The 10,521-nt window shown below is 39.5% G+C and overlaps 2 protein-coding genes across 13 annotated transcripts in view; both read right to left on the minus strand.

The window, feature by feature from the left end:
- Nucleotides 1-1,596, minus strand: part of iqck (IQ motif containing K) — an 11,340-nt gene extending 9,744 nt beyond the window's left edge. Inside the window, exons 1-4 of the mRNA XM_034894418.1 lie at nt 1,252-1,596; nt 1,010-1,171; nt 817-914; nt 142-194 (exon numbers count right to left, since the gene is read on the minus strand). Of these exons, the coding sequence (XP_034750309.1) occupies nt 142-194; nt 817-914; nt 1,010-1,171; nt 1,252-1,306 (368 nt within the window). The 5' untranslated portion in view covers nt 1,307-1,596. The remainder of the gene's footprint in view (nt 1-141; nt 195-816; nt 915-1,009; nt 1,172-1,251) is intronic.
- Nucleotides 1,597-2,123: 527 nt separating this feature from the next.
- Nucleotides 2,124-10,521, minus strand: part of sun1 (Sad1 and UNC84 domain containing 1) — a 30,827-nt gene continuing 22,429 nt past the window's right edge. For 11 of the 12 annotated variants that reach the window (XM_034893072.1, XM_034893066.1, XM_034893064.1 and 8 more), the window contains 12 exons: nt 10,059-10,117; nt 9,191-9,393; nt 8,761-9,036; nt 7,911-8,003; nt 7,297-7,388; nt 6,996-7,140; nt 6,540-6,866; nt 6,328-6,412; nt 5,568-5,683; nt 4,921-5,088; nt 4,747-4,839; nt 2,124-3,945 (listed from right to left, as the gene is read on the minus strand). In XM_034893072.1, coding sequence (XP_034748963.1) covers nt 3,829-3,945; nt 4,747-4,839; nt 4,921-5,088; nt 5,568-5,683; nt 6,328-6,412; nt 6,540-6,866; nt 6,996-7,140; nt 7,297-7,388; nt 7,911-8,003; nt 8,761-9,036; nt 9,191-9,393; nt 10,059-10,117 — 1,774 coding nt within the window. In that variant the 3' untranslated portion in view covers nt 2,124-3,828. The remainder of the gene's footprint in view (nt 3,946-4,746; nt 4,840-4,920; nt 5,089-5,567; nt 5,684-6,327; nt 6,413-6,539; nt 6,867-6,995; nt 7,141-7,296; nt 7,389-7,910; nt 8,004-8,760; nt 9,037-9,190; nt 9,394-10,058; nt 10,118-10,521) is intronic. The other variant, XM_034893062.1, reaches the window with a different exon arrangement.

Here is a 10,521-nt window from a genome sequence, read left to right on the forward strand (position 1 = left end):
AGAGAGAGAGAGAGAGAGAGAGAGAGAGAGAGAGAGAGAGAGAGAATGACACACACAAACCCAATTGTTTTGCATGCAGCACTTTAATATATAAGATTTGAGGGAATTGATGGGGTGCTCTGCGTGTGTGTGTGTTCTTACTTGTAGAGCCACTTAGTCAGGAAGTCGCATGGGTTAAATGCAGTTTTTTTCTTCTGCAACACAAAAGATCAATGCCATGCATTACGCAATATTATTCGGCCCTACTTATACTTATTACATTAGTTAAAGTAACAATATAACAATGTAGAAATACTCCATTACATGTAAAAGTTCTGCCTCAAAAATCTTACTTGAGTAAAAGAAAAGACCAAAATATACTCAAATGTCCTCATTTTGGCTCCTGTCTATTTCATTTTTTTTTTATTATTACATTATATTAATGGATTAATGTTACCGATGCAGTGATGTGTAAGCATTTGTATTGCCACACATACTACCGGGTAATTTAATATGTAGAAATGTGTTGCATTTTATGATGTGTTTAGAATTTAAATTATGGAAGTAACTTATAACCGCTATGTGAAGTAAATAGGGTTAAGTAAAAATGTCATCTAATTCGTATTGGATAGTTTAAAGAAAAAAGTAGAAGAAAACGGAAATACTTAAGTCCAGTAAAGTAGTAAAGTAGTAAATGATGTACATGTTATGCATTTATCCAAACAGACAATGCAACCAAACACGTAAAATACTATAAATTAATCTGTGGTCATTTTAATAACATTGGCTGCCTGCAGTTTCTTTATTAGTCAGAGGTTTATTAGAAGATATTCAGACCTCGAAACAGCCATGTTTCTGAGCTTCTGTCAGCAAAGCCTCCAGTCCAGGCAACAACACTAGAAACACTCTCTTCTCCAAAAACCGTTTGACAGGACCTGACAGACCCCAAACAAACAATAATAAATATACATACAATATATAAGACCCGGATGGCAGTTGGCCCGTCCAGGTCAAAGCCCTTTCATCGTACCTCTATGTAGTTGTGGAGGGGATATTGTTGCAGCTGTTGACGGCCACGTCTGGCTTGAAGGGGAGTGTGTGCTGGCGCTGTACGGGGAGCGCTTTGTGCTCACTGAGCTGATAATATCTGTCCTCACAGTGCTGGGGGGACTGGGCTGCTCAGCTTCATACTCTCCAGATAAACACAAAAAAGCAGCATTATTTTACACCGTTAACACAAAAGCATACGTAAATACATTATCATCATCTTACCTTCACAAACGTGTTGCCAAAGTGATTTTTTTGCTCCGAATATCTTCGCCATCATTCTGCCTGTTTGAAGACAGTAGTTGCTGGGGACTCGCTAGGTTGCCAAGGAAGTATTGCTTATGACTTCCGTTGTACTTCAAGTGCATCAAGAAGGCTAGCTAACATTGGGAGATAATGACCTCTCAACTGTCTATGAAAACAACAAGGGACAGTTTAACACAACAGGGCCAATTTAGCCACATCACTTAGCTAAGGTATTCAAAAATAGAGGAATAACCAAAACAATGACTTAACAGCATTTCTTAACAGTTTCTGGAATACACCGTGGCTCCCAGAATATATTTGAATAACGTTTCGTAACGTTAAGTTATTCTTTAAAGAATCCGACTTAACATACTTTCCAACGGTACTATAGTGCTTACGTGATACTGACACTTCTGATAATTAACATATTAGGATTACGTTGCTATTGGCATAAGATGGGCTAAACGTTTTCATTTTTCAAATCATGCCAAATATCAGCGCTGCTTGTTTAATTCCGTGGTTCCGGTATTCGCCGCTAGAGCACAGCAGATGACGTGTTATAAATAACGGTAAGATAAATACTCAAGAAGCCCCAATTTACCTCAAGAACACGTTTAACTGATCATTCACACATTCATTTGGAGTAACTAAATGTAGTCTGTTTATTTTGTAATTAGGACATTCTACCTTCTTTGGCTGTCATAGCACTACACCAAAACATTGTAATCTAAGAAAATGCATGTAAGGTGTGTTAAGAAATACAAATAGAAAAATATTTGAATTGTTATTTAAATATTATTATTATAATCTTAGTCTTTAGCAATGGTCATATTATTTAAAAGTCAGTGAAGTTCTTCAAAATTAAAGTCTTTATTGGAATATATTCCAAAGCAGTTAAGTCATCTCATGACTAAACAAAATAGCCATTTATCTTAAAAAAAAAAAAAAAAGTTCCAAAATGCACTGAACAGCTTATGACAAAATATACATTGCAGTAACTCATATCTTGCCGCCACTAATTTGACTTGTTAATAAATAAGATTGTGAACAAAACATTCTTTATACATAACATTTTTTGACTTCCCCATATTTGCAACCAAAATTAATGACTACACACCCACCATTTCTGGAAAAAAAAAAAAAAAAACTGTGAAGACCTGTGCCACAAACATTTCTATATCAAGTTGTTGCAGTGCATCCTCTGACATCTATAACCCCCCAAAACAAAGAAAAAAAAGCAAATTACAATGAGTAACAGTAAAATAATGGTTGTAATACATTAATAAGTATGATAATGACAGGATTTTTTTTTTTAATAAAAGGAACACTGATAAAAGCAGAGATTATAAAAGGACCAACTATCAACAATGAAATATACAGATTACATTCCTTTTGGGTTTCAGAATAGAGGGAGCCTATGTGAAGAGGACGTTTAAAACTGAGCTAGAGGGAGACAGACAGAGGCCCCTCTTCATAAAACAGGAAAAAAAAAAGAAAAAAAAAATCACTCAACAGGTGTAGTTATATTATTTAGCGTCCTACACTAAGATGTCAAAAGCTGAATAATTATTATTTAGCTTTCAACGTCAGTCATTAGTAATATGAGATCCAAGCATAGGCCCAAACCTTCAGAGGGGACATTCACTCAAATCCATGATGCATGTAAAAAGGTAATGGGATGGGAAGAGATACAAGCTAGAATGAATCCTGAAGTCCAACCATAACCATACACATATTTCTTCTAATGTACAAAGTTAGGATCCTGACATAGAGCTCAGGTCAGTGGTTATATAGTGTTGCTGTGAAGTTAAAGGATCATTTGCATCAAGCCTCCATTTGAGGAAACATTCAGCCTGTCTGTAGGCAGCATGTTCAGTTCCAAAAGAAAAACATTATGGCTATGTGGAGGCATGATGCCGAGTCTTGGATGTAGGGAACCTTACATATCCAGTAGTACACACCCACTGTGAGTGTTGCCCAGTCCTGCACTCTCAAATAGCTCAGTAAAAGTCACTGCAGAGACTTGACAGCAACAAATGGAGTGACATACCTGGACAGTGTCACAGGCAAAAGGTGCAGTGGCTTTGACTCTGAAAAAAGTAGACTAAGAGGAAATCAAAGTTAATTACAGAGCATTAAGAACAGAAACCAAAAGAAGATAGAGGCAGTGTAGGGAAATGGTACAACTGTAATCCCCCATTTCAAGCAGCCGACTCCCAGCGGGAGTGGAAGTTGCTCCCATGGGCTGATTCAGTGCAAGAGGCCTTTTTATGAAAAGGGGAATGGGAGAGTTTAGCTTCTTCTGTGGTTCTATTCTTCTTCTGTGATCATTTCCAGTCCCCATAAGGACTTCCCTTTCAATATGCAAAACACATGTTCATGATTCAGTCTGGGTACATTCCTTTAACAATCCACAACTTCCGTGTCTTCACGTATTTTGTAAATGAATGTCCACAGAGTACTGCCAAGTTCCCTCGGTGTTAAAAGACGTTTTGGCTAGAACTATGTACAGATAGGGTGATATGTCATATATGAGCGTGTATGGTAGGGCTTGGTTCACTGAGGCCGAGATTCTCCGTGGACTCTGAAGCGGTACATGCAGGTGTATTCTGGATGACCCCAGTTAGACAGCACCCGCACCTCGATGATCTGGAAGGCCCGGTCATTCTTTTCCTGAGTGAGAAAAGGGACAATATTAAGAACGTGCTGGAAGACAATTAACAGATCTTTATTTGTAACAGGTTAGCAGTAGAGTTGTTCCGATAAAAGTACCGGATATGCCTCTGATACTGCCTAAAATGCTGGTCAGGGTACCCCCAGGGTTCTCAAGGTTAAATTTAAGACTTTTTACGACATTTTGAATACTAATCTAACAATAAATAATTGTGTTGTACTCTAATAACATAAAATGAGAAAAAATAGTTGTCCCATTTAGAGCTCTTAAGCTGGGAAATTAAAAATACAAAATAAAGTAAATGTCACCCACGCAAAATACTTATTCATGACTTAATGGCATTTTTAGAATATTCAATTTAAGACTTATACTTTTAAGATCCTCGGGAAACCCTTAATCGGCGAGTACACGAGGCTATGCACGATCCGATTCACCGAAATTTAGCCCTGAAAAAAATATACTTCTAAGTAGTTTATGTTCTTTTTCACTTCTAACTGACAGTCAAACTAGACAATAAAAGAAAGTCCTATGGCATTCATTCTCTGTATGTAGTTGTACATGTTTTACAAAAGGGTTTAACCTAAGCCAGGCCATACAACAATGACAGCAAGCACATCACATCCATACAGGGTTAGTAGTATACAGCTGTTCAAAAAAAGATTACATGTATTTTAAATGCACTGGTATTGAATCGGTACTTTGTTGTATCGGCCTATACGCAAGTTAAGATATCAAAATATGTATTGAAAAGGACAAAATAGTATCAAACATCTATTGTTAGGAGGTGCGTCTTAAGTTACCATAACAGGAAAGGTTTGCAGTGACTCCCCATCTTCCTCATATATATAGTGCCCCAGCAGCTTCCCTTCTTCCTGGTACTCGTCATCTAGACCCTGTACAAAAACAAACATAAGTGAAATTAGGCATTTGGCACTGTGTCCAGGTGTAAGGCTTTATGTTAATGTGTTTCTTACAAAAACTGTGAAGTTGCGTGGGGCGCTGGTGATGTTTCCGGTCGGGGACAGGGCCTTGGGGATGTGCTCCATGCAGAAGGATGTGGGAAGGATTCTCAGGGACAACCGGATCACCAGATAACCCTGAGAGCCTTTAAACGCCCAGCAGTTACCAGGGTACACATCAGGCTAATGAGGGGAAGTGAGAGGAGAAATGCCAAAATAAGTTTCATAATAGCAGCCAAGACTAATCGATTGAATCAGACATCAGACAAAGAAGGACCATGGTTGGATCTTAAATATATCATAATAAGCTTAAATGATAGTTTTGCAAGTGTTTCAAGTCTGTTTTAAAACAATAGTCATGAACATCTGAACAGGTTCTGCTAGCTGTAATCATTCCTGCTGTTTATACTAGAAATTAGAAGATTCCTTCTTAATGTGCTTTTTCTGCAGTGTAAGTTGGTGAAATCAGGTGAATGTCTACCAAATACCAAAATTTCCTCTTTGTATTCCCCTGCTGAAAGGAGGAGTGATTACAGAAATCAGAAAAGGTCTGAACAAAAGTTGTGTACACATAATTATTGTTTTAAAACTGATTTGAAAAATTGTTAACCTGGGCTTTAACTAACCAACTAACATCATGAATATCTCCTGGTGAGGCTCACCTGGATGACGACACGTGGAGACTGGGAGAAGTACCAGAGAGGCAGGCCGAACAGACTCATGAGGGCCGTCTTAGTCTCATATGTCTCGGAGCAGCGAGTGCTGAGGATGCTGCCACCTGAAAAACCGGCGCATGCGCACAGATGTTAAGAGGAAGCAGTAAACTTTATTAATATTAATATACTTCACAAGATGAGGGTTACCCATACTGCATATCTTGTGTGTGCTGTTCCAACTTTAACAGCATTTTGATCTATCTGTCAACAATTAAAATGGGCATCATGTCCTTACATAGCTGCACGGTCAGTCATTGTGTATTATGTTCTTGGAATTTCGGCTTCTTTTGAAAGGAGAAAGACTGAGGCAACAATGTCTGCATTGACATTTGTCTTAAATTACACTTAAATTATATAACAAATTGATTAAAAACATTATTATCATGGACCATTTCTGTTAACACGTATTAGTTTAAATGCCCAAGCCTACTATCTTTTTAAAGATTTTTTGGCATCTCAGTCTGTATGACAGATACCCATGCCCACTGAAGTGACTCTCTCATTTATGTCAACAGAGCGTGGTCGTCGGACAATGCAGCCTGAACTTTTGCTGTTAAAACCCTGTTGTCCTAGAGCCTGACTAATGCCTGCAACCTTATTACGTAGGAGAAATACATTAGAGCAAAGAGCAGAGTTATGGAGCAGCTAGATTGCTTACTAACTTGGATGGGGAGGCACTGACATTTATGTGAGGGTTTCTTCTTACCTCCAGACTCCAGGGCGTAGTCCACCTGGCCTGTTCGATCCTGGGAGTAGAGCCTCAAAGCGTTTTGGATAATCAGCTTCACTTGCTGTAGTAGAGACCCAAGACAAGAGTTAAAGCTTAAATCAGAGCCTCAAACACATGGCAAACACACATTTATAAATTTAGATTACATGATTTTGATGGAAACAGTAGACAACGTGTATGTCAATTACCTCTTCTGTCAGTCCTTCAGCAGCAGCAGTGTGCTGGACAGTTCCGGTTACCGTCTGAACAATGGTTTTGGTTTGTGACTCGACCTCACCCAGGGTTTGGGCCCGGTTGAGCTCCAGCTGCAGGGACACGTTTTTCAGGATGCTAAGCTCCAGGGAGGACAGGGAAGCCTGCAGGTCCGGGGTGCTTACATAGCGCTGGGACAGCCAGAGGATCAGAGACTCAGGCACCTCTCCTTGCTCCTCTCCTGACCCACCGCTGCTGAAGAACAGGGCCTGCAACTCCTTACGTACCTGGGAGGACACCTGGGAGGACACCTGGGATGATATCTGGGAAAAGGATACACAGAAATCTAATGAATAAAGAAATGTAGTAAAAACTAGAAAACTATGAACATAACTGTGTCACGGAAAGGGCAGATTAAAGCCCAAACAGGAGTCAATAATTGTGTTACTTACGGTCTCCTGCAGTGTGTCCAGTTGCTCACACTTGCCCTTGCATCCCACAACACCTTGCAGGTCCTGTCGGATTTTGCCCAGCTCCACCTCAAGTCTCTGCACCTCCACTAGCAGAGCATCATGGTCCTCCTGCTTCACACCCACACTGAGTGAAAGACAAAATCTACATGTGAGCTGCTGTAATCTCTAACAATTTGCGCACAAAATATGAATAGCACATATCAATAGTAAAAAAAGAAAGAAATAGAATCAGCCAACATGTGGACTTGTAAGGTTTACTTATTCTTCCTGGTTTTTGTACCTGACGGGAACTGTGTCTGCCGATGAAGTGATAACCTTCTTCTCCCTTTCCTGCTTCTCGAGCTCATACCGCTGCTGCTTCTGTTGCACCGACTACAACAAAAACCATGTATAAGGATTACTGAAAGATGCAGAGATAGCACAAACTACAATAACACACTTTCAAAAGACATGATACAGTACAACTATTCCTTTGTACACAGATTTATCTCATGCTATTATAATAGATTTTGGTAGTTAATAATTTGACTCCGCGTCTTCTATGACGGCCTGTGCTGGGTTGCTTTTTAATGTTTAACATTTGACCTCACTCTTACATTCTGTACTGTATTAATGACTATAATATTGTGCTTGTTATCTTTTTTGATTTATCTACTTCATTTTTGCTTCAATTTATAATTTTGGCAGTTGTAATAATTAACTTTTATGACTTATTCAACAATAGGCCCAAAGAGAATCATTGACAATTATACATTTATACATGGCACTGGCACATGTGTGGCAGGACTGTGCACCTGCAAAATAATAAATCCAAAATGTAAAATAAACAAGTCATCTCACATGCATGTTTTTAAGATGTTCCCAGTAGAGAAGCAGAGAATCTGCGGAACGTACCTCAGTCTTGGCAACCAGATTGTTGAGCAGCAATTCTAAATCAGCCAGCCTTGTTGCCTGACCCTCTTGGTGCCTTTTCTGCTGTTCTGCACTCTGCACAGAGAAGGGGTGAAAAGAAAAATACATGTAAACTACGGGTGGGAAAAATAATTGATTCTCAGCATCACAATTCTCTCTAGAATGAGTAGATGCTCGATTCTGGTAAATATTAATTGTTCTTATAAATGTGATTTTTATTTAAAAGTTACTGTCTCCAGACATATACAAATCAGAAAACAGAGTGGCTGAAAGAGGATGGGATACGTTTAGATAGATAGTTTAAGCAAGAGTGCTGAAAAAAACGGAAAAGGAAAAAAATACAAGTTTTGTAAATATACACAAATGATCTAATACATATATAAATTAATTAGACAGAACACATATAGGCTGCTCATCTTCTTTATCAAAATACACCTGACCACCTCATGTTTCATGTTCTGTATATGACTGAGCCTCTGACATGGAAGTTCACTGTGAGAGGAGGTGACTTTCACAAGCATGGCTTTAGCATGGAATGACTACAAGATAAAAACCTCAGCAAAACAACATTTCATTAAAAAACCGTGTGTGACAAATACTGTATATGTCAAAATCTAATCAACTCAGATTAATATGTACTGTATATTTTTTTAAATCACACATGGAAATGTACATAAAATATTTCTTGCATGGAGATGCATTGATCGTTGATTTAGAATCAAATTGTTGGCCTCTGAATCTAATCGTGAGGATTCCCAACCCTAATGTAAACCTTTTGATCAAAACATCACTGTCGTATGTTGTAACTGAACATTTACCCTCAGTTCTATACCTGTGCTCTGTGTGCGCTCTCCTGCGTCAGCTCTCCCTGTAACACACCAAGTCTCCGCTCCAGCAAGGAGGACACCCACAGTCCCAGGCTCTCCCTGTCTGTCTGAGTGTGGAGCTGCTCCCTCAGGGTGCTGCACAGACCTAAAACCTCCCCATGACGCTGCTCCTGCTCCTGGTCACCCTGCTGGACTTGTTCCCACAGCAGAGTTAGTCGTTGCTCAATGCGCTCCAGTCGCTCCAAGTCCACACTAGAGACCGCCACAGGGGGGAGGGATGGCTGAGGAAGAGAAAAAAGGTTTGGAATAGATACAGAAAGAAAGTTGCAAATTGAGGGGACTTCAAGACAGTCCTGCACTGCACCCAACACACAATAGCATTATATAGCTCAACAATCACAGAGCTAGTCTGTTTATTTAATCTGTGTATCTTACTGGTGATTGGGAAACCGGGGTGGCTGGGGTCTGCTCCAGCGGAGTCTTTGGTGCAGGGACGGGGAAAGAAGCACGAACTGGAAGAGAAGCTGGCACCCAGTTAGCCAGGAAGGTGAAGGGAGACGCAGGGCGCCACTCGGTTAGGTTTATGGCTGGGAGGTAGGCGAGAAGGGCAGCAGTGGACGGACCCCACAACCATAAAGCTGCATATCAACAATACATCGTGAAGGTTAAACCACACGTTACCTACTTGTTGATCATTCATATCAAACCTACGATGTACAGGCAAACTTTGTTCAAACCCTTCAGAAGTGCATTTAAAATTCTGGTCAATATCACAGATGACACATAGGCCAAATTGTGGGTAAATGTGTATAAAGTAATTCACTTTTATACGCACATTAATATTTACATTTAATGTGAAGCTGCAGCTGCATGGTGTCTTGTGTTTTAATATTTCCTTTAATTTAAACATCATACACAGTAGCTTCAATAAAGTGTTGGAACAAGCTCTATTATTATTGTATACAACAAAACTGACTTTAAGAAAATAAAAAATAAAAATCAGGATTCAAGGGACAAGCATGTAAATAATGGAGTGGTTTACCAGATAACCAGAAAAAAGAAAGGCATGAATGCATTTATGTTTTGCTGATGTGTAAGCATGTGTGAGTAGTGCTGAACCACAGAGTGGAGTAACTCATTAAAAGCCCAGAGAGGCTGACCTGAATCTGGTTATGGATTTGCAGCATACTCTGGGGATGCGTGCTGGTTAGGACAGCTACTGCCTCACTACAGAGTGATGTTTCTCTGTATGTGCTCTCTAAGTGGGTTACACCTGTTATAATGGTACTTCTTATACACTTACAGAGGAGGAGCAAAAGGGGCAGCAGGAGCAACAGGAGCCTCCAGAGTTTTGGAAGGCATCTGAAAAACAGAGTCACACACTGGTCAGATAAACGCAAAACTGACACTAGAGTTTTAATTAAACAAGACAAGAACCTTTATGAATCAAATCTGTCAAAATTCATCAAAGGAAAGCAAGCACTGTTCCTCAAGACAAGACATGCTGAATTAACAATCAAAAGGTTGATAATTCTATCACAATTGCTTCACAGCTCTGAAAATGTGGCCACTTGGGGGCAGCAGAAACAACAACAATAACATATCAAGTTATTCATATGGGAATGTGTTTGCAAACAGATGCTTTACAGTATTATTCATGTGGAGCTGTGTTTCTGTCCACCTGGTGAATATACCGTAAGTACAATATTCACTCGCTTGTTTAAAAACTGCTGAGGGAAATATCTGGCTCTTAGGTGGTTAATGCT

Source organism: Etheostoma cragini, chromosome 15 (genome assembly GCF_013103735.1).
Source record: "Etheostoma cragini isolate CJK2018 chromosome 15, CSU_Ecrag_1.0, whole genome shotgun sequence".
NCBI lineage: Eukaryota > Metazoa > Chordata > Actinopteri > Perciformes > Percidae > Etheostoma > Etheostoma cragini.